Consider the following 25,057-nt stretch of genomic DNA (forward strand, 5'->3'; position numbering starts at 1 on the left):
GTCTGTGGCAAGGAACTGCCTTTGGGAGATCATGCAGTTTAAAAACGCTCTCCTCTCCGCGATCCCCATCTTTTTAATCTGCAAATATTTTTACATGGATTCGTTGACAATCCAGTTCAGTGTGGAGTCACACAGTTTTGACGACCGCGATGCCTCCCGCGGCCAGCGAGACGGGCCGCTGTCCCCTGGCTCCGGGGGCTTCCTGAGAGAGCTCCGCTCCCACACACCTGTGCGCGGCCGGGCGCCCCGCGCCGCCAGGCCCGCTCCCCTTGGCCACCGCCTCAGTGCGGGCACCGCCCCGCCCCGCCCTCAGCGCGCACCGCCCGCCTGCCAATGGGCTGTGTACACGCAGCGCGGCCGCGCGGAGCGTCTCGGCAGCCGCCTGGTGCGGGAGGTTACCGCCGCCCGGCTGCGCCAGAGAGGTGTTCGGCTCCTTCCGCCGTCCCACTCCCGCCAGGCCTCACCGTCCGCCGAGAGGCCCCTCGGGCCGCGAACCGCCAGCCACCCCGAGGCCGGAGGCGGGGGACGGGGGGCCTCGGCGCCAGGGCCCGCCGCCGCGGTGCGTGTCGGGAAGCGTAGTTCCGGTGGCGGCCGCGAGCGCGGTCGGGGCGGGGGCGAAGGGAGACTACGACTCCCGGGGCGCCGAGCGCGCGCCCGCGCCGCCCTGGCCCGCGTCGTCCGTAACTGCGGCCAGCGGCCCCGCCGGGCTCTGGTCTGCCAGCGCGCCCCTGTGGAGGAGGGCCCGGGAGGGTGCCGCTAGCGTCCCGCCGCCGGCCGGGAGCGGCCCCGCCATGGACCTCTTCGGGGACCTCCGGCGCATGAACAAGCGGCAGGTACCGGCCGGGCTGCGCCGGGGCGAGGGCCGCGCCGCGCCCCGGGCCGTGGAGGCCGCTCGGCGGTTCCAGGAGTCGGGGTCGGCGCAGGCTGGGGTGTCCGGGCAGCTGGCCGTTCCCCTAGTGTTGGCGACGCCCGGCCAGCGGGGCCGGGCTGCGGCCAGGCTCCGGTCTGGTCCTGCCTTTCGCCCCGCGGCGGGGTCCCGGTCTTCGGCGGCAGCCACCGGGGCCGGGGGGCTGCGGCTGGGGGGCTTCTAGGCCTTGGGCTTGCAGCTGAGAAACCGCATTTTCACGTTCCTGTCAGTGCTCGGCTTCATTCTGGAGGCACGGCATGTGGAAGCGCATGGGTGTGTTTGAACTGCCGGAGTTCCGGATGGGTGGCTTTATTTTATCTTTACTGTGTGATTACGCAGGTACCTGGCTGGAAGGGTCAATGTGACAAACCAACCTTCTGACTTCTAGGCTGTGAAAGCTACGTGGTTTGTTTTTCTTTAGTATCTCTCAATCATTTTAAAACCCAGCAATTTCAGAGCAGATTTTGAAGCATGACCAATGCTATGTTAAGGGTGTCACATACCTGAAAATCCTAGCATGTGTATTTTCAAACTAGGACGATGGTCTGGGAATTTCTGGTTCCATATTTTACATCAGCAAGCCGCATGTTAAGTGGGGAGAGACAGGGTCGTTTTCTGCCAGTATCTTCATGTGTTGCCAAGAAGAAAAAAAAAAAAAAAAGTAGTGTAGAGAAAGTGTAACCACTGCTGTAATGCCTGTCAAAGCAGTAGAATTTGGGACATACGGAAAATCTCTTATTGAGTTGATTATGTAAGAAATTTCTGTCTGACAATAGCAAGGAATGATCCCTTGTCATCTTTCTTCTGCTCCCACAACTGTTCTTTTTAACAAAATAACTGTTAACACTGCAATGGCAGCAATTATTAATTTTCCAGTATTTCTTATGTGTGTTTTGAATACTTAAGAGCTTGGGTAGGAGTCAGGGATGTATGATCAAAATAGATTTGATCATTTGCCTTGTAGCTTCCTATATTTTATAAGTCTTTGCTAGTGAGTTCACCAGCTCCTAGCACTAACAAATGGGAATATTGCACAGGCAGAATAAGCCAAGATTGAGGTGCACAATGGTTTAAATCTTTATGCTGCAGTACAGTTGGATTGCCAATACAGCAATCTGTTCCATGAGGCTTCTTTTGGAATGTGATTTTAGCATAAAAGTCCACGTGCCTGTATTGTGATTCACTGGTGCTTATGGGTTGAAATTCTATGTTGTGCTTCTAAATACAACATAGTAACTTTTAAAACTCTTTTTCTTGTTCCATATAGCTGTATTACCAAGTCTTAAACTTTGCTATGATAGTGTCTTCTGCCCTTATGATATGGAAAGGTCTGATCGTCATTACTGGAAGCGAAAGCCCTATTGTTGTGGTGCTCAGGTAAGTAAACGTAAAGGCTTTTTTGTCAAAGTCTGAATATTGTTTGTTCTTTGTCTCCTGCCCTTCCCTCTTGGATAGATTTAGATTTTGAAATCTCACCTACTTAAAGGAGTATTCAAACAGTTATTTTTCTTCTAACTCTGTTTTTGGACACTTAGCAAAGGCTGCTTTTGTAATTGCAGTCTAGTTGTCATTGAAGTTTGCAGAAGTAGTAGGCATGTGACACCTTTGAAAACCTAGGCTTGTTCACTTATTTAGTAGATAAACTAGTCAAGACTACATATATATGTATTGCTACCTAGGGATAGTAATCCCTGGATAGGTGTTAGGATTCCAAAAAATTAATACTGCTTTAATAGAAATACATGTAATCCTATGAAGCTTCTGTTGTCTTCTGAAGAAAATGCATAAATGTGTTGCACTTCTTGAAGCCATTGAACACTTTATGGTCTATTTGTTAATTTATTTGGGGTTTTTTACCATGTGTATATTTATTTTAAAATTATATTACAGTAAAACTTTTATGAGTTTGACATGGAGTTAAACACATGTTCATGGAAGATTCAGCCTTACAGAAATTGAATGTCTGTCAGCAAAGAATGCAGTAAATAACAGTATTTTAATAGGAATTGTCTGTTCATGTTATTAGTTATGATACTAATAGTAAAGATATATGTCTGGCTTTGAAAGAAGGCATGAATTTTCTCATCATTAATGGTAATCACTCATGTAAGCATAACTCTTGCTCATGTTGATTAAACTTTCCCACATACTTTGTGTTGTACTGGAAAATATTTTTTGGCTTTTCACTAATAGATTAGTTAACCAGAGTGGCTCATTTTGTTCCTTCTTCATAGCTACAATACTGTTACTTTCCTATGCAGCTTACCTCTTTCTTTCACTGAGGCAGTAAGGAGGTCTTCTACAGGTTGGCTCAGCCTGGGCCTTACTGAGGTTTGCATTGTGTTAAATGCCTGTGTAGCGTTACTGAATTTGTGAAGCTACAGTTTCCGTTAAAACTGTGAGTTTATCTGCAAGAATGAAATGTTCTTTGTTTTCATGGTGGTTCTTTCATTTACTTCATTCCGAGATTTCGGTAACATTACAGAACTTATCAACACCAATTTGATGTAGATAAGCAGACACTTCTTTATTAACGGCCGGGTGCGTGAGCGAGTCCTCTCACGATCAACGCACACCAAGTCTCAAAATCAGACTCCATATATAGAACTTATTCATACATATTCATTAAATATTCATGCATAACCATGATATTTCCTGTAAATCATTAACATACTCTCCTCCTATATCCGATTCTGCGCAGTAGAGCTTAGAAAGGTCTAGAAATGGGTCTGGGGTACGATTTGGGTAGGTGGTATGTGAGTCGGTGGTCGCGATCTCCCCCTGCCGGAATTACCTTTTACTAAAGTTCCCGGTTTCTTGGCAGGTAACTACAAGCTGTTCCAGTCGACTCTCCCCGGTTTCCATTAATCTCATCTTCTGACATTTCAATACACCTTCTACATACAGAAGACTGGTCAAATACAAAGAAACCTTTCAAACCCTAAAGTTATTACCTAAGTTTTAACAATGGTTCTAGCCCCTTCTTCTAGCCTTGGTACAGGATGTACAGAAGACCTCATAACAGCTTTTACTGTGTAGCTATAAGTTTCATTTAAAATATTTCTTATCCTTCTATATTTTAATTTTATAAAATGATTTTATAAAATCAATTAATCAAAGTCAATCAATCTTTACTTATTAACAAATCGGTAACATTTTCCCTCTTTGAAAGTGTTGAAAATCATTATTTCAATACTTTCACATTATTCATATATCTTTTGTTTCAACATATTTTGGTGATGGATCATGTCTTGATAAAATAGTTGGTACTTCTCTCATAATCATACGATTTACTGCAATTCTATTGGTAAACTGTTTCTTCAAACATGCATATACTAGCATGCTCATCAAAAAGGCAATTAGTAACAGAAACAAAATCTTAATTATAGATTGTATCCAAGAGCTCAAATTCCATCCCAGTTTGTTAAAAATTTTCCCAAGCCAATCTTCTGACATATCTTTTCGAATTGTTTCAGTTTCTTTTTCAATTTTTCCTAATAGGTCTAGATCATGTTCCACATCCTGAGTGACATTTGGAATGTGGATACAACAGTGGTCCAATTTATCCTTGAGATATCCGCATACTTCATGTTCTTTAAGTAGGAGCATATCTAGTGCCATTCTATTTTGTAAAGTCATTCTGGAAGTTGCCTGTAATTGTATATTCAATTCCTTAAACCCCTTTTTGGTAACGTTTGCTAACTTTTCCACTTGACCAGTTAAATGATAGAGCCATGCTCTGTTTCTGTATGAAGCTATAGGATTTAAAAGTGATTCCAGTGCCCAGCCAATTTTCACTCCTGTAGATGGTTCATTCCAAATATCATCATTTATCCCAGATCTCTTTATTCGTTTTAATTCTAAATTCTCTAAAGATCCTTTAAATGGTGATTTCTTCCAAATTGGACACAATGTTGGCATGCCTAAAGTAATTTGTTTCACCTTACCATCTAATGGTAAGTGTGTTGTCCAGGTTCCATCACTCAATGCCCAAAATAAATGTCCTGGACTTCAAATAGTAGGTTTTCTGCAACTAAACAAAGTTCCTTTTCTAACTGTAAAAGTGCTGGTTAAATTGAAAATATTCTTAAGACCTCGACAGAAACAACCATATTTCAAAGCAGCGGCCAACAGAGGAATTCTTTGGATTACTAAGTCTGCATTACTGCAATCATACACTTTTTCACATTTCCACCACAGCACTATTTTATTTTCCTTCTCTCCCAATGTAGTTGACCTATCATCAACCCAGGGTAATACTGAAAAAACCTTTCCATCCCAGGTAAAACACCAAGAAGTTCTTGCCATATACTGAAAATGGGAAAATATGGACATAGACCATATAGAGTCCCACTGTCCTACTAATTGGGTACCTTGGCCAGTTAACTTCTGCTCACATTGGTTTTAAATTGTTCATCATAAGAACACCATCCCACAGTCTTAAATCTCCCTATTTTGGTAAAAACATGATTTAACAATTTTTCACAATCCGCCAGACTACTTGGAGATTTCCACTGTTTTCTAATGACTTTCACTTGCTCATACCATTGAGTCACTGGCCTTTGTTCACAATAGGTGGTTTCATTTTTATGTTCCAGATTAGTCAGACTCATAGTTAAAATTCCCCATGGAATAGATTCACCTACTGCCCTCGGTATTGGCAAACAAGCAGTGATCTGCGTGACATTTTGTAAATTGGCAAATTCTTTAATCAATCCTACCATCAAATTTTCCTCAGCCATTTGTTTGGGAATGTCAATCACTTGTTCTGTTTCTACTTGTCTTTTGTTCCTGTCCACCAAGTCAGCCCATGATCCCACCAACGCTACCGACCAAAAGGAAATCCAAAAAATAATCATAACCTGTTATGAAAAATTAGACATGTTTCAAAGTCAATTTTAAAGTCTCTGGGTCACGATTAACAATCTTCCACAGAGTAGGTGCTTTCTTCACTCGAGTATAATGTATCCAAGCATCTGATTCTGCAATTTTGATAGCTGTAAAAGTGGTTAGCAGTATCTGGAAAGGTCCTCTCCAGCGCTCCTGCAAAGGTTCGGAGGTCCAAGTCTTCACATAAACATAGTCTCCTGGTTGGAAATCATACACTGAATTTTCCAGGGATAAAGGTCTATTCCAAATTACTGCACTCCGAATTGCAGTCAAAGTTTTTCCTAGAGAAAGCAAACAGTTATATACATCCTGCTTTCCTTTCACGTGTATGTTTGGATTTGGTTCTGGAGACTCATATGGTTTTCCATATAATAATTCATAAGGACTGACTGAGGTTCCACTCCTTGGCTGTACTCTGATTCGTAATAACACCAATGGAAGTGCCTGAGGCCACTTTAAACTGGTTTCTTTGTTACCGAAATCTCGGAATGAAGAACTTATCGACACCAATGTGATGTAGATAAGCAGACACTTCTTTATTAACGGCCGGGTGCGTGAGCGAGTCCTCTCGCAATCAACGCACGCCAGGTCCCAAAAACCGATTCCATATATAGAACTTATTCATACATATTCATTAATTATTCATGCATAATCATAACATTTCCCAGAAATCATTAACATATTCTCCTCCCATTTCCGATTCTGCGCAATAAAGCTTAGAAAGGTCCAGAAATGGGTCTGGGGTACGATTTGGGTAGGTGGTATATGAGTCGGTGGTCGCGATCTCCCCCTGCCGGAATTACCTTTTACTAAAGTTCACGGTTTCTTGGCAGGTAACTACAAGCTGTTCCAGTCGACTCTCCCCAGTTCCCATTAATCCTACATTCTGACATCTCAATATACTTTCTTTATACAGAAGACTAGTTAGATACAAAGGAACCTTTCAACCCTAGAGTTATTACCTATGTTTTAACAATAGTTCCAGGCCCTTCTTCTAGCCTTGATACAGGACGTACAGAAGATCTCATAGCAGCTTTTACTGTGCAACTATAAGTTTCATTAAAAATATTTCTTATCCTCCTATATTTCTATTCTATAAAATAACTCTATAAAATCAGATAATCAAACCAATAAAATCAATTGATCTCAACTCTTTAACAAATCGACAACATTTCCCCCCTTTGAAAGTGTTGAAAATCATTATTTCAATACTTTCACACTATTTACATGTCATTTGTTTCAACATATTTTGGTGGTGGTGGGCTGTATCTTGGTGGACTAGTAGGCACTTTTCTCATAATCATACGATTGACAGCAATCCTATTGATAAACTGTTTTTTTCAAACATACATATACTAACATGATCATCAAAAGACAATAACAAAAACAAAGTTTTGATTATAGATTATATCCAAGAGCTTAAATTCCATCCTAATTTATTAAAAATTTTCCCAAGCTAATCTTCTAACATATCCTTTTAAATAGTTTCAGTTTCTTTTTCAATTTTTCCCAATAGGTCCAGATCATGTTCCACATCCTGAGTGACATTTGGAATGTGGATACAACAGTGGTCCAGTTTATCCTTGAGATATCCACACATTCCATGTTCTTTAAATAGGAACATATCTAGTGCCATTCTATTTTATAGAGTCATTCTAGAAGTCGCCTATAATTACATGTTCAATTCCTTAAACCCCTTTTTAATAACGTTTGCTAATTTTTCCACTTGACCAGCTAACTAATAGAGCCATGCTCTGTTTCTATATAAAGCTATAAGATTTAAAAGTGATTCTAGTGCCCAGCCAATTTTCACTCCTATAAATGGTTCATTCCAAATATCATCATTTATCTCAGATCTCTTTATTCGTTTCAATTCTAAATTCTCTAGGGATCCTCTAAATGGTGATTTCTTCCAAATTGGACACAATGTTGGCATGCCTAAAGTAATTTGTTTCACCTTACCATCTAATGGTAAGTGTGTTGTCCAGGTTCCATCACTCAATGTCCAAATTAAATGTCCAAGACTTCAAATAATAGATTTTCTACAACTAAACAAAGTTCCTCTTCTGACTGTAAAAGTGCTGATTAAATTGAGAGTGTTCTTAAGACCTCGACAAAAACAACCATATTTTAAAACTGTCCTAAGAAAAAATTCTTTGGATTACTAAGTCTGCATTACTACAATCATACACTTTTTCACATTTCCGCCATGGCACTATTTTATCTTCCTTTTCTCCCAATGAAGTTGACCTATCGTTGACCCAGGGTAATACTGAAAAAAACTTTTCTATCCCAGGTAAAACACCAAAAAGTTCTTGCCATATACTGAAAATGGGAAAATATGGACATAGACCATATAGAGTCCCATTGTTCTACTAATTGGATACCTTGGCCAGTTTTATTACACTTCCATTTCATGATACTTCTGCTCACATTGGTTTTAAGTTGTTCATCATAAAAACACCATCCCACAGTCTTAAATCTCCCTATTTTGGTAAAAACATGATTTAACAATTTTTCACAATCTGCCAGACTACCTGGAGTTTTCCACTGTTTTTTTAGTGACTTTCACTTGCTCATACCATTGAGTCACTGGCCTCTGTTCACAATAATTGGTTTCATTTTTATGTTCCAGGTTAGTCAAATTCATAGTTAAAATTCTCCATGGAATAGATTCACCTACTGCCCTCGGTATTGGCAAACAAGCAGTGATCTGCATGACATTTTATAAATTGGCAAATTCTTTAGTCAATCCTACCAACAAATTTTCCTTTGCCATTTGTTTAAAAATGTCAATCACTTGTTCTGTTTCTATTTGTCTTTTGTTCCTGTCCACCAAGCCAGCCCATGATCCCACCAACATTACCAACCAAAAAAAATCCAAAAACCAATCATAACCTGATATAAAAAATTAGACATGTTTCAAAGTCAATTTTAAAGTCTTTGGGTCATGGTTGATAATCTTCCATGGAATAGGTGCTTTCTTCACGGTGCTTTCTTCACTCAAGTATAATATATCCAAGCATCCGATTCTGCAATTTTGATAGCTGTAAAAGTGGTTAGCAGTATCTGGAAAGGTCCTCTCCAGTGCTCCTGCAAAGGTTCAGAGGTCCAAGTCTTCACATAGACATAGTCTCCTGGTTGGAAATCATACATTGAATTTTCCAGGGATAAAGGTCTATTCCAAATTACTACACTCCAAATCACAGCCAAAGTTTTCCTTTAACATATATGTTTAGATTTGGTTCTAGAAACTCATATGGTTTTCCATATAACAATTCATAAGGACTGACTGAGGTTCCACTCTTTGGCTGTACCCTGATGCATAATAATGCCAATGGAAGTGCCTGAGGCCACTTTAAACTGGTTTCTTGACAAATCTTGCTTATTTGTCGTTTCAAAGTTTGATTCATTCTTTCCACTTTCCCACTAGACTGTGGTCTCCAAGAGGCATGTAAATCCCAATTAATACCTATTGCTTTGCTAACACTTTGAACTACTTCAGCAACAAAGTGTGGACCTCTGTCAGAAGAAATTCCAATAGGAACTCCAAATCTCAGAATTATTTCCTGTAATAACCACTTCACCACTTCTTTTGCTTGTGTAGTGCAACAGGGAAGGGCTTCTGGCCATCCTGTAAAAGTATCAACCCTTACCAGGATGTACCGGTACCCATTTTGTCTGGGTAATTCTGAAAAATCTACTTGCCAATAATCTCCAGGTTCTACACCAGATTTCAGTCTACCCATTTGAACCTTTTTCTTAATCATTAGATTATTTTTCAAACATACCTCACACTTTGCAGTTATCATTTTAGCTATTCCCAACATTTTAACTGATAACACTTGTTTTCATAAAGATGTTACTAAAGCTTCTGCCCCCCAATGACATTCTTGGTGCTTTACTTGAATTATCTCTCTCATTAAAAGAGGTGGAATAACTACTTGTCCATTAGGAGTTATCCACCATCCAGCTAAGTTTTTCTTAGCATTTAATAACTGACCCAATTTGTCATTTTCCTCTGAATATCTCGGTTTTTCCCTAGGAAGGGTTACTGTTTTAGAAGGAATTATTGCCATTTGCGATGTTTGTCTCTTTGCTACCTTCATTGCTGTTTTATCAGCTAAATTATTTCCAATTATTATTTTTATATTTCCAATCTAATGTGCTTTACAGTGCATGATTGCTACTTGATCTGGCTTTTGAACTGCTTGCAATAATTGTAAAATTTCTGTTTGATGCTTAATGTTTGATCCTTGAGAGGACAATAACCCTCTCTCTTTCCACAAGGCTCCATGGACATGCACTACCCAAAGGCATATTTTGAATCAGTCCAGATATTTACTTTCTTGTCTTTACTAAGCTCTAAGGCCCGGATTAAAGCAATGAGTTCCGCTTTTTGTGCTGATGTGGTACTCGCCAATGTTCCTGCTTCTACAACTCTGGTGTCTGTTGTTACCGCATATCCGGCATATCGGACTCCTTGTTCCATAAAGCCGCTTCCGTCAGTATACAATTCCCAGTCTGGTCGCTCCAATGGTACATCTTTCAAATCCTCACAACTGGAATAAACATACTCGATGGTAGCCAAACAATCATGTTCTAGTTGTCCTTCTTCCTGTATAGAACTTAAAAATACTGCAGGATTTACCAGGTTAGTTGTCTTTAGAATCACATCATCTTGTTCAGTCAATACCACCTGGTACTTCATCATTCGGCTGGGAGACAGCCAATGTCCCCCCTTCTGTTCTAGGACAGTTATCACCATGTGTGGGACATAGACTGTTATTGTTCTTCCCAAAGTCAATTTCCGAGCTTCTTGTATGAGCATCACTGTTGCGGCTACTGCTCGAAGGCAGTTTGGCCACCTTTTACTCACTGTGTCCAGTTGTTTAGAGAAGTATCCGACTGGTCGTTTCCAGCTTCCCATCTTCTGGGTTAGTACTCCCAGTGCCAGGTGTTGCCTTTCATGAACAAACAACTGGAAATCTTTGGTTAGATCCGGCAGTCCCAAAGCAGGTGCAGACATTAAGGCACGTTTCAATTCTACAAAAGCCTTTTGTTGTTGTGGGCCCCATACGAAGGGAGAATTCTTTTGGGCCTCGTACAGTGGTTTAGCTATTAGCCCATAGTTCATAATCCAAAGGCGACACCACCCAGTCATTCCCAGAAATGCTCTGAGTTCATGAATATTTCTCGGCTCAGGTATACCACAAATAGCTTCTTTGCGATCTTTTCCTAATTGCCGTTGTCCTTTTGAAATCTCAAAGCCCAGATATATCACAGTCTGGCAGGCTATCTGGGCTTTCTTCCTGGATACTTTGTATCCATTTAGTCCCAGGAAATTCAAGAGATCATTAGTCACCTGTATACAGGTAAGTCTTTCTTCTGCAGCAATCAATATGTCATCCACATATTGTAATAGTAAATGCCCAGGTCTTGATTTATCCTGTTTCCAGATTTCAAGTTCTTTAGCTAATTGATTTCCAAAAATAGTTGGGCTGTTTTTAAATCCTTGGGGTAATCTAGTCCATGTCAACTGCATCTTTCGCCCGGTTTGAGGATTTTCCCATTCAAAAACAAACAGTTTTCTGGTTTCCTTTTCCAAAGGTATACAAAAAAAAAACATCTTTTAAATCAAGCACTGTAAACCACTGATAAGTCTCCCTTAACGCTGTTAACAGTGTATAAGGGTTTGCTACTACAGAATAAATATCCTTAACTATTTGATATACTGCTCTCAAGTCTTGTACCAGTCTATATTCACCCAAAGGTTTTCTGACTGGTAAAATAAGAATATTATACTCAGATTCACATCCTTCCAAAATTTTATACTCCAAAAATTTATCAATCCATTTCTTCAATTCCTGTCTCACTTCTGATTTGATTAGATATTGTTTAATTCTCACTGTTCCTGCGCCTTCCTTCAAATCTCTTTTAACCGGTTCTGCTAGTTTTGATTTGCCAGGAATATCTGTCTCCCATACAGTAGGGATCACTGCCAAATCCACCTCCGGTGGAATTTCTTGTTCCTTTACCTTTTCTTGTATCATCAAGATTTCTCCCGTTTTTGACTGGGGTATTTTCAAGAAAAGTTCTCCTTCGTCAAAAACAATCTGTGCATTTAATTTAGATAACAAATCTCTTCCTAAAAAGGATATCAGACATTCTGATACATACAGAAATTCATATATAATTATTTTATTTCGAAATTTCAAATCCAGGGGTTGCAGGAATGGCCTGGTTTTGTTCCAGTTTTTCCTTTATGGGTATTTAATAAAAAATGTCACTCCTGTATCCACTCCCAACCTCACAATTTAAACAACATTTTTTTTTTCACTTTCTTATTATCAAAAGTTATAGCCATTACCAAATTATCTCTAATAGTTAGCTTACATTCATCCTGCCAATCCTCTCTTTGTCTTAAATAAAAAAACCAAATCCACATCTGGCATTTTATTCCATTTCCCTTCTCTTTTACAATACAGCATTAACTGCAGAATAGTGTTATAATTCAGTGTCCCCTTCATGGGCCACTTTTCCTGATCATCCAATATATACAAAGGCCACCAATTATTGCAATACTCAAATTATTACAATACTCAATCATCTGACTGTTTTGCAGATCATCCTGTAAATTTCCCCAATGTGCCAATAAACATCCCAAGAAAGAATTTTTCGGGATTTTGTCATTTACAGCAAGATTACCCATGCTTTTACTTTTAAACGACCGAGTTAACTTAGTTGCCATGGTGTAATTACCCACAGTACAATACACAATTATTCAACTCTGTCACTCCGATCCGCGGATCCACACTCCACACTCGCTTTCGTTCTCAATTATACGTCTCACCCTTACAGCCACACTCACACTTTCCAACAGTTACTTTAAACAAACATATAACACAATATTATACCTCTTAATTTTCTTCTTAATACACAAACACAAAACCACAAACACAAAAACTTCTTCTAACTTTTTGTTAGAGGCACTACCTTAGAGAACACTATAGCATATAGTTTCTCTTGTCTACACTTTTGTCCAACCCTGCAATAGCTTTCGCTTATGTCTTACGGGCAGACGCCTAGGCTTCCACTTCCACAAGGATCCTTTTAGTCCAACCCTGCGCAGCTTTCACCGCGTCTGACAGGCAGACTCCTAGTCTTACCCTGGGCAGGTCTTTCACTGCGTCTGACAGGTAGACTTACTCAGTGGGACTCCAACCCACTGGTGGGACTCTAACCCACTCCTTACCATACACTTACTCAGTGGTACTCCAACCCACTGGTGGGACTCTAACCCACTCCTTACCATACACTTATTACAGTGGGACTCCCCCCCACTTTCTCTAGTGCACTTACTTACTTTAGTGGGACTCTCACCCACTTACTACAATTAGAAAAAAAGAAGTGTCTTACCAAATATCCAGGGAACGTCGCGAAGAGCCTTACGGATCGGGGATCGATGGGTATCCCCGAGAAATCCTCGGTGCCGGCTGGAACCGATCAGGTCCCCGACTCCTCCGGTCTCCTTCAGCGAGGTCCCATCTGGGTCGCCAAAACTGTTACCGAAATCTCGGAATGAAGAACTTATCGACACCAATGTGATGTAGATAAGCAGACACTTCTTTATTGACGGCCAGGTGCGTGAGTGAGTCCTCTCGCGATCAACGCACGCCAGGTCCCAAAAACAGATTCCATATATAGAACTTATTCATACATATTCATTAATTATTCATGCATAATCATAACATTTCCCAGAAATCATTAACATATTCTCCTCCCATAACCGATTCTGCGCAATAAAGCTTAGAAAGGTCCAGAAATGGGTCTGGGGTACGATTTGGGTAGGTGGTATATGAGTCGGTGGTCGCGATCTCCCCCTGCCGGAATTACCTTTTACTAAAGTTCACGGTTTCTTGGCAGGTAACTACAAGCTGTTCCAGTCGACTCTCCCCAGTTCCCATTAATCCTACATTCTGACATCTCAATATACTTTCTTTATACAGAAGACTAGTTAGATACAAAGGAACCTTTCAACCCTAGAGTTATTACCTATGTTTTAACAATAGTTCCAGGCCCTTCTTCTAGCCTTGATACAGGACGTACAGAAGATCTCATAGCAGCTTTTACTGTGCAACTATAAGTTTCATTAAAAATATTTCTTATCCTCCTATACTTCTATAAAATAACTCTATAAAATCAGATAATCAAACCAATAAAATCAATTGATCTCAACTCTTTAACAAAATCGACAACATCTTGACAAATTTTACTTATTTGTCGTTTTAACGTTTGATTCATCCTTTCCACTTTCCCACTAGATTGTGGCCTCCAAGATGAATGTAAATCCCAATTAATACCCAATGCTTTGCCAACACTTTGGACTACTTCAGCCACAAAGTGTGGACCTCTGTCAGAGGAAATTCCAATAGGAACTCCAAATCTCGGAATTATTTCTTGTAATAACCACTTCACAACCTCTTTTGCTTGTGTGGTGTGACAGGGAAGGGCTTCTGGCCATCCTGTAAAAGTATCAACCCCTACCAGGATGTACCGGTACCCATTGTATCTAGGCAACTCTGAAAAATCTACTTGCCAACAATCTCCAGGTTCTGTACCAGACTTCAGCCTTCCCATTTGAACCTTTTTCTTAATCATTGGATTATTTTTCAAATGTACCTCACACTTTGCAGTTACCATTTTAGCTATTCCCAACATTTTAACTGATATTACTTGCTTTCGTAAAGATGTTACTAAGGCTTCTGCCCCCCAGTGACATTCTTGGTGTCTCATTTGAATTATCTCTGTCATGAAAAGAGGTGGAATTACTACTTGTCCGTTAGGAGTTACCCACCATCCCGCTAAGTTTTTCTTAGCATTTAATAACTGACCCAATTTGTCATTTTCCTCTGAATATCTCGGTTTTTCCCTAGGAAGGGTTACTGTTTTAGAAGGAATTATTGCCATTTGCAATGCTTGTTTCTTTGCTACCTTTTTTGCTGTTCTATCAGCTAAATTATTCCCAGCTATTATTTTTGTATTCCCAATTTGATGTGCCTTACAGTGCATGATTGCTACTTGATCTGGCTTTTGAACTGCTTGCAATAATCGTAAAATTTCTGTTTGATGCTTAATGTTTGATCCTTGAGAGGACAATAACCCCCTCTCTTTCCACAAAGCTCCATGGACATGCACTACCCCAAAGGCATATTTTGAATCAGTCCAGATATTTACTCTCTTGTCTTTGCTTAGTTCTAAGGCTCGAATTAAAGCGATGAGTTCTGCCTTTTGGGCTGATGTGGTACTCGCCAGTGCTCCTGCTTCTATAACTGTAGTCTCTGTTGTTACCGCATATCCGGCGTATCGGACTCCTTGTTCCATAAAGCTGCTTCCATCAGTATACAATTCCCAGTCTGGTCGCTCCAATGGTACATCCTTCAGATCTTCACGACTGGAATAAACATACTCGATGGTAGCCAAGCAATCATGTTCCAGTCGTCCTTCTTCCTGTATGGAACTTAAAAACACTGCAGGATTTACCAGGTTAGTTGTCTTTAGAATCACATCATCTTGTTCAGTCAATACCACCTGGTACTTCATCATTCGGCTGGGAGACAGCCAATGTCCCCCCTTCTGTTCTAGGACAGTTATCACCATGTGTGGGACATAGACTGTTATTGTTCTTCCCAAAGTCAATTTCCGAGCTTCTTGTATGAGCATCACTGTTGCGGCCACTGCTCAAAGGCAGTTTGGCCACCCTTTACTCACTGTGTCCAGTTGTTTAGAGAAATATCTGACTGGTCGTTTCCAGCTTCCTATCCTCTGGGTTAACACGCCCAGTGCAAGGTGTTGTCTTTCATGTACAAACAGCTGGAAATCTTTGGTTAGATCTGGCAGTCCCAAGGCAGGTGCAGACATTAAGGCACGTTTCAACTCTACAAAAGCCTTTTGCTGTTGTGGGCCCCATACGAAGGGAGAGTTCTTTTGGGCCTCGTACAGTGGTTTAGCTATTAGCCCATAGTTCATAATCCAAAGGCGACACCACCCAGTCATTCCCCAAAATGCTCTGAGTTCATGAATATTTCTCGGCTCAGGTATACCACAAATAGCTTCTTTGCAATTTTTTTCCTAATTGTCGTTGTCCTTTTGAAATCTCAAAGCCCAGATATATCACAGTCTGGCAGGCTATCTGGGCTTTCTTCCTGGATACCTTATACCCATTTAGTCCCAGGAAGTTCAAGAGGTCAATAGTCACCTGTATACAAGTAAATCTTTTTTCTGTAGCTATCAATATGTCATCCACATATTGTAAAAGTAAATGCCCAGGTCTTGATTTATCCTGTTTCCAGATTTCAAGTTCCTTTGCTAACTGATTTCCAAAAATAGTTGGACTGTTTTTAAATCCTTGGGGTAATCTAGTCCATGTCAGCTGCATCTTTCACCCGGTGAGGATTTTCCCATTCAAAAGCAAACAGTTTTCTGCTTCCCTTTTCCAAAGGTATGCAAAAGAAAGCATCTTTTAAATCAAGCACTGTAAACCACTGATAAGTCTCCCTTAATGCTGTTAACAGTGTATAAGGGTTTGCTACTACAGGATAAATATCCTTAACTATTTGATTTACTGCTCTCAAGTCTTGTACCAGTCTATATTCACCCGAAGGTTTTCTGACTGGTAAAATAGGAGTATTATACTCAGATTCACATTCTTCCAAAATTTTATACTCCAAAAATTTATCAATCCATTTCTTCAATTCCTGTCTCACTTCTGGTTTGATTGGATATTGTTTAATTCTCACTGTTCCTGCGCCTTCCTTCAATTCTATTTTAACCGGTTCTGCTAGTTTCGATTTGCCAGGAATATCTGTCTCCCATACAGTAGGGATCACTGCCAAATCCACCTCCGGTGGAATTTCTTGTTCCTTTACCTTTTCTTGTATCATCAAGATTTCTCCCGTTTTTGACTGGGGTATTTTCAAAAAGAGTTCTCCATCAAAAACAATTTGTGCATTTAATTTGGATAACAAATCTCTTCCTAACAAGGGTACCGGACATTCTGGTACATACAGAAATTCATATATAATTATTTTATTTCTAAATTTCAAATCTATGGGTTGTAGGAATGGCCTGTTTTCTTCTTTCCCTGTTGGTCCTTTTATATTGGCTGTTTTTGTTCCAATTTTTCCTTTACAAGTATTTAATACTGAAAATGTCACTCCCGTATCTACTAAAAATTTAACAACTTTATCTCCCAGCTTAATTTTAACCAGAGGTTCAGCTGGGCTCCCCTCCAGTCCCCTTCAGTCATCTAAAACCATTACTTTGGCAAGGTCGTGAGAAGCACTCCTGTTTCTGGGGCAGTCCTTTTTCCAATGTCCTTCCTCTCTACACAAGGCACACTGATTTGCTCCTAAGGGGGTATTAAATTTCCGATCGCCACAATTCATATACCCTCCTCTTCCATTAAATCCTCGTCCTCTTCCTCTGCCCCTTCCTCTATCTGCTGTTCCTGCCATTACTGCCAATAAATCTATTCTCCTTGATCTTCTTTCTTCTTTTTCTCTGTTATTATATACCCTCCATGCCACTTCCAACATTGCATTTAAACTCCTTGAATTCTCTCCCTCCAGTTTCTGGAGTTTTTTCCTTATATCTGGTGCCGATTGTCCCATAAAAATCAAAGCCAATTGTATCTGTTCTGCCTCTGTTTCCACTCTCAAATCAGTGTATTTTCTAGCAGCTTCCTTTAATCTTTCCAAAAATGCTGAGGGAGATTCATTTTTATCTTGTCTTACTTCATATAATTTAGACCAATTCAAAGATTTAGGCATGGCATGTCTAATCCCATATAAAATCCATTTTTGATACCGTCTCAGTCTTTCTCTATGTGTCACATTATTTGGATCCCACTGTGGATCCCCAGATGGAAAATTCTGTTCTATTGTTCCACCTGTTATTCCACTCATCACATTCAACTCTGCAGACTGTGCTTTACCAGCTTTTAATACCATTTGCTTCTCTGTATCATCTAACAAATTATCCAGAATCACCTGTAAATCACTCCAGTCTGGATTCTGTGTTCTAATTATAGTATCTACCACCTTGCCCACTTTTTCAGGATCTTCTCTATAATTTCCTGCTGCCTGTTTCCAAGTCATCAAATCTGTAGCTGTAAAAGGTATTTTCACATAGACTGGTCCATCACTGCCAACTCCCTGTCGCAGGGGAGCTATTGTCTGGGTCTGTTGCCGAGTTCTCCGTGAAACAGGAGTATGAATTACAATCTCCGATAATCTCTCTTCCACATCTCCTGTTCCACTGCTATCTGGTTCAATTGCCGGTTCTTGTACCCTTGATTCTTGACCCTGATTCATTTCTCTCCTAGGAGGGGATATATCTAACTCTGGTCCATTGTCACTCTCAATAACAATCCTTTTCTTCAAACAACCTTTCCCAATCTCACAAGTTGAACAACACTTTTTCACTTTCTTATCAGCTGTTATAGCCATTACAAAATTATCTCCAATAGTTAACTTACATTCATCCTGCCAGTCTTTTCTTTGTCTTAAGTAAAAGAACAAATCCACATATGGCATTTCACTCTATTTCCCTTCCCTTTTACAGTACAACATTAACTGCAAAATAGTGTTATAATTCAGTGTCCCATTTGTGGGCCACTTTTCCTGATTTTCCAATATATATAGTGGCCACCAATTATTACAATACTCAATCATCTGGCTCTTTGGCAAATCCTCATATAAATCCCCCCAATGTGCCAACAAACATCCCAATGGAGAATTTTTTGGAATTTTATCATTTAACACAAGATTACCCAAGCTTTTACTTTTAAACAACCGACTTAACTTAGTTGCCATGGTGTAATTACTCACAGTACAATACACAATTATTCAACTCTGTCACTCCGATCCGCAGATCCACACTCCACACTCGCTTTCGTTCTCAATTGCACGTCTCACCCTTACAGCCACACTCACACTTTCCCACAGTTGCTTTAAACAAACAAACATATAACACAATATTGTACCTCTTAATTTTCTTCTTAATACACAAACCCACAAAAACAACCAAAAACCAAAAACCCCTTCTAACTTCTTGTTAGAGGCACTACCTTAGAGAACACTATAGCATATAGTTTCTCTTGTCTACACTTTTGTCCAACCCTGCAATAGCTTTTGCTTATGTCTTACGGGCAGACTTCTAGTCCCACCCTGCGCAGCTTTTTCACCGCGTCTGACAGGCAGACTTACTCAGTGGGACTCCAACCCACTGGTGGGACTCCATCCCACTCCTTACCATACACTTATTATAGTGGGACTCCTACCCACTTCCTCTAGTGCGCTTACTCGCTTACTTTAGTGGGACTCCAACCCACTTACTACAATTAGAAAAAAAGAAGTGTCTTACCAAATATCCAGGGAACGTCGCGAAGAGCCTTACGGATCGGGGATCGATGGGTATCCCCGAGAAATCCTCGGTGCCGGCTGGAACCGATCAGGTCCCTGACTCCTCCGGTCTCCTTCAGCGAGGTCCCATCTGGGTCACCAAACCTGTTACCGAAATCTCGGAATGAAGAACTTATCGACACCAATGTGATGTAGATAAGCAGACACTTCTTTATTAACGGCCGGGTGCGTGAGCGAGTCTTCTCACGATCAACGCACGCCAGGTCTCAAAATCAGACTCCATATATAGAACTTATTCATACATATTCATTAAATATTCATGCATAACCATGATATTTCCTGTAAATCATTAACATACTGCACAGAATCGGATATAGGAGGAGAGTAAAGCTTAGAAAGGTCCAGAAATGGGTCTGGGGTACGATTTGGGTAGGTGGTATGTGAGTCGGTGGTCGCGATCTCCCCCTGCCGGAATTACCTTTTACTAAAGTTCCCGGTTTCTTGGCAGGTAACTACAAGCTGTTCCAGTCGACTCTCCCCAGTTCCCATTAATCTCATCTTCTGACATTTCAATACACCTTCTACATACAGAAGACTGGTCAAATACAAAGAAACCTTTCAAACCCTAAAGTTATTACCTAAGTTTTAACAATGGTTCTAGCCCCTTCTTCTAGCCTTGGTACAGGATGTACAGAAGATCTCATAGCAGCTTTTACTGTGCAGCTATAAGTTTAATTTAAAATATTTCTTATCCTTCTATATTTTAATTTTATAAAATGATTTTATAAAATCCAATAATCAATCAAATAAAATCAATCAATCTTAACTTATTAACAAATCGATAACAGTAATGTTAATAAACACTCTTTTCTTTCTGTTTGTAGTGGCAGCATGGAACCAGCATTTCACAGGGGAGACTTGTTGTTCTTAACAAATTTCCACGATGACCCGATCAGAGCTGGTGAAATAGTTGTTTTTAAAGTTGAAGGCAGAGACATTCCAATAGTTCACAGAGTAATCAAAGTACATGAAAAGTAATGCAACTTGGTGTTTTCCTTGTTTCTAAATATAGTTTCCTTCACTATGTATTTCAATTACATTTTAATTTGGTAGTATTTTATGAAAAAGGCTAGTGAGGATATGCTGTAAGATAAAATCATCTCTAGGATGTGATCCACTTTTGTCCCCAGTTCAGTGAGGGACAGGAGTCAGGGTCTCACAGAAGTTGCTCAGGTTCGAAGTAGGTAGACCTATGCCAAAGAGGAGTCCAGTAATGCAAACTGTACATGTTATTTTTGCAAAGTACTAGCAGTATGTATGGGAGTAGAGTCCACTTCTGTACTGACTGTTCCAGAATTGGGATTTTGGTTATGAGAAATAACTACTTCTAAAAGCAAATCTCTGAAAGAAGGTGAAGATTCAGAATCAGAGCTGTAGATGAAGTCTGACAAGTATGTGATCTTTGTTAATTGAAGTTTTCCAGAAATGAGATTTGACTCATAATGAAAGAAGAGATTCTTACTCTTTTTGTGTCTAGTAGTCACAATACCAACAAAAATTCATGCTGAAAAGCAACGGGTAGATTACTTGGGTTTACTGTTATTGCATATGACTGATACGATAAACAGTTCCTTCTCAAACAAGAGAGAGGCAACAGTGAAAAGCTAACCTGGAGGTGGCAAGCATTGTCATATTTTCTCCTCAGAAGTCCTGGCCATGAACTGAAGGTGGTTTTTTTTTTTCAGTAATACCTGTTCTTCAGTGTTTTTTTGAAACAAATATGTATATCTAAGAATTACCTTTTTTTTTTTCTCTAATACCTAATTTGTCTTCATAAAAACTCCTTGTTTCTTGGTATTATTACTTCCAATTAGCAGCTTCTTGAGCAAAATCATTCTGAAGGCTGTAAACTTAATAACTTTATTTTAAATGGGAGTGTTGAACTGCTCACATTCGTCAGCTGCACATAATGCCTAATGCTTGAAAGGGAGCAGAACATGGCAGGTTTTCTAATGGATGTTCAAAACATAGTGTAAGACACCTTGTTCATTTGAAACAGTAGGGAAAGGTTATGATTTGGGTGTGTTCAGGGTTTTAAAGCTCTGTTCCTACCAAAAGGACTGAGCCTCCTCAATGATTGGAAAAGGTCAAGATATCAGCTCTGGCTCCAAGGGAGCAGCCTAGCTTCCCAAGCTCTGCAAGCATTCATCTATGGTGGGGAGACTGCTGTCTACAGCAGTGTTTCTGTCACCTGGGTTTCTCCATGCAGTCCCCTAAAAACCCCACATAAAGTTTTGTCTGCATTATATTATTTAAAGACTGGTTATGTGTATTTTTTTTATTTGCCACAATAATAAATATCAAACATAAGGGAAGTTTTGCCTGGAACTCACTATATTGTTTAACAATTAATGGGTAAGCTAAAACTGTATTGCAGTGTTAGTGACAAAATACTGAATTTGATGCAGATTTGCAGCTACTTTAGAGGATCTTCAATATTTATTTCTATCAAAAGAAGGACAAAGCTTTATTTGGACATAAATATGATTACTAAAAGTTAAACAAGTATATAGAACTTAGAGGAAAATTGCCTAAAGCGTTGTAGTATTATACTGCTTTCTTTCCTAAGGGAAGATTTTTTTTTTAGGGTCATCTACCTCATCTGAAATTCGTGATTTAAATTCAGTTAAATTCATTTTCTAATGTGTGGTGACTTCACAGGGTCTTATTCCACAATTTGGGTGTGTGTGACCAAACAAAAAGAACATAAGTAGAGCAGTATTCAGTATTTCAGAGTTAAATTTCTGTTCTGTTGAAAATGCAGAGGGTAGAGTGGTGGGTTTTTTTCCCCAGATAAGCACATACTGCTTTTGTTGAGGATGTTTAGTGCCTGCTTTGGATGGACAATGTCCCTTTCTTGTCAATTGTGTAATTGCTTGCATCAAATTACAATCTAGGAGTGTTTTAAAAAACACTTATTGTTAAAATCTATTGACTCTGTCAGTAAAATCTGTAATGTTAATGATTTAATGGTGTTTGTTAAATAAGTAGGACAAGCAGGACTGGAAGTAAACATTGTTATCTAATCTTGTAGCACTTTTCATCCTCATTGTGCTTTGTAGATGTTAATTGAAGTTTTTAAGTGGTATTTAGTTTATCACCTCATTGCCTTCTAGAGAAAATGGGAACATCAAATTTCTGACTAAAGGTGATAACAATGAAGTTGATGATAGAGGCTTGTACAAAGAAGGACAGAATTGGTTAGAGAAGAAAGATGTTGTTGGAAGAGCAAGAGGGTAAGTGATGCAAAATATCTGTGTTCTTTGTAATTAAACAGAAAATGTATAACAAATCAGTTTGCTGTTGGTACAGGCTAGGTCTGGTGTGGTATTTTTTAAATTTCTTAAATATAGTGGTAATTAAAAGAACTTCACCTGGAAAAGTTGCTTTCTGTAGTCGGCTCTCTAATGTGGAGAGTGGAATTATTTAATTTTTTTTAAATGGCACATTTAACATATCATTCACCAGTAAATACAGAAGTAACTAGAAATTGCTAGAAATTACTAGAAAATTATTTCCACATTTCACAGGAACTTTATGCAGGGTTTGACTTTTGACTTTGTCCCTTTCCCCACTTGAAATGAAATCTCTATTAAGATTTTCTCAAGTACGTTGATTAGATTTTTATCTGAGGAAGAAAAAAATAATTCCATTCAGATATACATTAGTGACAGGCATAAGTGATTGGTTTACGTTAAAATATTTAAGACTGAGTAACATTGAAACATTTCCATGTAATATTTGAGGGTTAATTTTACATTAATCTATTTTTTCAATTTTAGATTTTTGCCTTATGTTGGTATGGTAACTATAATAATGAATGACTATCCAAAATTTAAGGTATGTATACAGACATTTTAAATGCTTGACTTTAAAACTATAAAATAGCAAGTAAAGATAGTAAGTGTCTTGCAAATGAGAATACATGTTAATAAATTTGTTTCTGTGGTTTGTTAGCTAACATAAAGTGATTTGTGTTTTCTTGCTTATTTTAGCTGGTCTGTTATCCAGTAGAACTTAGCATTTGTAATAATTGGAAAACATTTAATTTATAGGAATTTCATAAGTATATAGTTTGTGATGCCTATTTATGATTAATATGATCAAGTTAAAATATTCCTGTAATTCTATAGGAACACAACTCTATAATTGTGTACTCATCTAGAAGGTGTAATGTCGGAGAGGGCATACTTTGAACAATTTGTAATTTGAGAGCTGCTGTGAAGGGAAATTATAATCAGTCTTTATTTTCTTTTGCAGTATGCTCTTCTGGCAGTAATGGGAGCATATGTACTGCTGAAACGTGAATCCTAAAAAAAAAAAATAAAAAAATTAATTTTTCCAAGAGCAAAGTACAAAGTTATATATTACGTTTTCCTCCCCCATATATTTTTCAGATGTTTTCATTTCTGTACACAGTTATAAAACTGAACAAGCTTTTGTCTGTCTAAATAAACTGCACAACTAATGACTAAAGCTTTTGGCTGTTGCTTAATTGTGAAGTGTCATATTTTCTGTTCTATCTTGGATCCATGCTGCTTTCAGTTAGCCTTTTGCTTGCGTGGAAGATGCTGACTGTCACATGCTAAAGCAGCTTATGGCACTCCTTGATATGCTGGATTGTTTTTCTTAAGTGGTACTGCGTCTGAACCCACTCCCTCTCTCCTGTTTGTTTATATTGTTTTTCTTGATCATTTTTAATTTCTGTCAGCACCCTCTCTTTTCATGACCTTATGAACTGGTTTTGTCAGTACTTCTAAGGACACAGCATATGGATTGGAACAGGTAGTGAGTTTTAAGAGTTTAGTCAGACTTCCATCTAAAAGTTGTTTAGATATGGCTGACAAAAATAGGCAAGAAAGGGTCTTCCATTCTGATTTAAGAACGAAGAAATGGAACTTGGGGCTTTTTTCATGAATTTGTGTTTTGCCAATTGACAGGGTCAATGGATAGCACACAGACACCAATACAGAAAATAAGCTTGATTTACTGTTTGTTTCAAATACAGAAAATAAGGCAATATGCACATACCATACAATTAGCCTATGATACCCTGATTCAAGCAGTAGACCAGATAAGTAAGGTGATGTACCTAATCATTACTACTCCAGGTTAGCTATGGTGATTAAGAAAGATTGAGATTCCAGTTGCCCTAATACATTACCATCCTCCAGATGTGCAGGTGCTGGGGAGCCCCTCTTGTGGCGAGGATTTGGAGAGCCTCTCCCGGCAATGGGGAAGTGCTATGGCAGGGCATCCCCTCATAGCTGAGGTTTCCAAAGTTGCTGCAAGAGGGTCCAGCTTTTGTATTATGGAATAAACAAGCTCACCTAATGGCAAATGTGGAAACATCTGGTTTCACTCACCTCTCAGATCCCACCAAAGCCTGGCCAGGGCTCAGGGAGGACCTGAGGGAGTTTCCTTTATCTACTGCATTTTGACCACCCGGTTCCAAACAGGACCAAACAGCTGGATCCACGGCCTCGGCCACCTGCCTCTAAGCAAGGAAAGTTGCACTGTCTCTTCACTACTGATTATATTTTATCTAAGCTACATCTTTTGCTAAGGATCATACATAGTTCAATAATGATTATGTGCATTTTGCTAATGATATATATATATATTTGTAAAATATTTATATATATAACATTCGGCTGGTGAGTTCATCTAGAGGTCAGCTTTGGCTCGAGGCCTGTTGCTCAGGCCTCAGCACTTAGATTTGAAACTTGCACCTTTGTGGTCTAGGGGACAAAGAACCCTGACGGCCTGATTTTTT

General features: G+C 39.4%; 2 protein-coding genes across 6 annotated transcripts; one reads left to right on the top strand and one right to left on the bottom strand.

Moving 5' to 3' along the window:
- The first annotated feature begins 536 nt into the window (after positions 1-536).
- LOC121080541 (signal peptidase complex catalytic subunit SEC11C) lies at positions 537-23,754 on the top strand. 5 transcript variants are annotated; one of them, XM_040578622.1, is made up of 7 exons: positions 642-833; positions 1,247-1,312; positions 2,175-2,284; positions 20,106-20,255; positions 22,398-22,517; positions 23,064-23,121; positions 23,542-23,754. In XM_040578622.1, the coding sequence occupies exons 3-7, from the start codon at positions 2,202-2,204 to the stop codon at positions 23,593-23,595; spliced, it is 465 nt and encodes a 154-aa protein (XP_040434556.1). In that variant the 5' UTR covers positions 642-833; positions 1,247-1,312; positions 2,175-2,201; the 3' UTR covers positions 23,596-23,754. The 5 variants fall into 5 exon arrangements, with proteins under 5 accessions (XP_040434558.1, XP_040434557.1, XP_040434555.1 ...); XM_040578624.1 differs by lacking the exons at positions 642-833; positions 1,247-1,312 and adding an exon at positions 537-559; XM_040578621.1 differs by lacking the exon at positions 1,247-1,312 and having other exon boundaries at positions 639-833.
- Positions 16,685-18,376, bottom strand: LOC121080539. Its single transcript, XM_040578616.1, has 2 exons — positions 17,342-18,376; positions 16,685-17,036 (listed from the first exon to the last, which is right to left on the bottom strand). Exons 1-2 carry the CDS (start codon positions 18,304-18,306, stop codon positions 17,033-17,035), a joined length of 969 nt encoding a protein of 322 aa, XP_040434550.1. The 5' UTR covers positions 18,307-18,376; the 3' UTR covers positions 16,685-17,032.
- Positions 23,755-25,057: the final 1,303 nt, after the last annotated feature.

Source organism: Falco naumanni, chromosome W, assembly GCF_017639655.2.
Source record: "Falco naumanni isolate bFalNau1 chromosome W, bFalNau1.pat, whole genome shotgun sequence".
Classification (NCBI taxonomy): Eukaryota; Metazoa; Chordata; class Aves; order Falconiformes; family Falconidae; genus Falco; species Falco naumanni.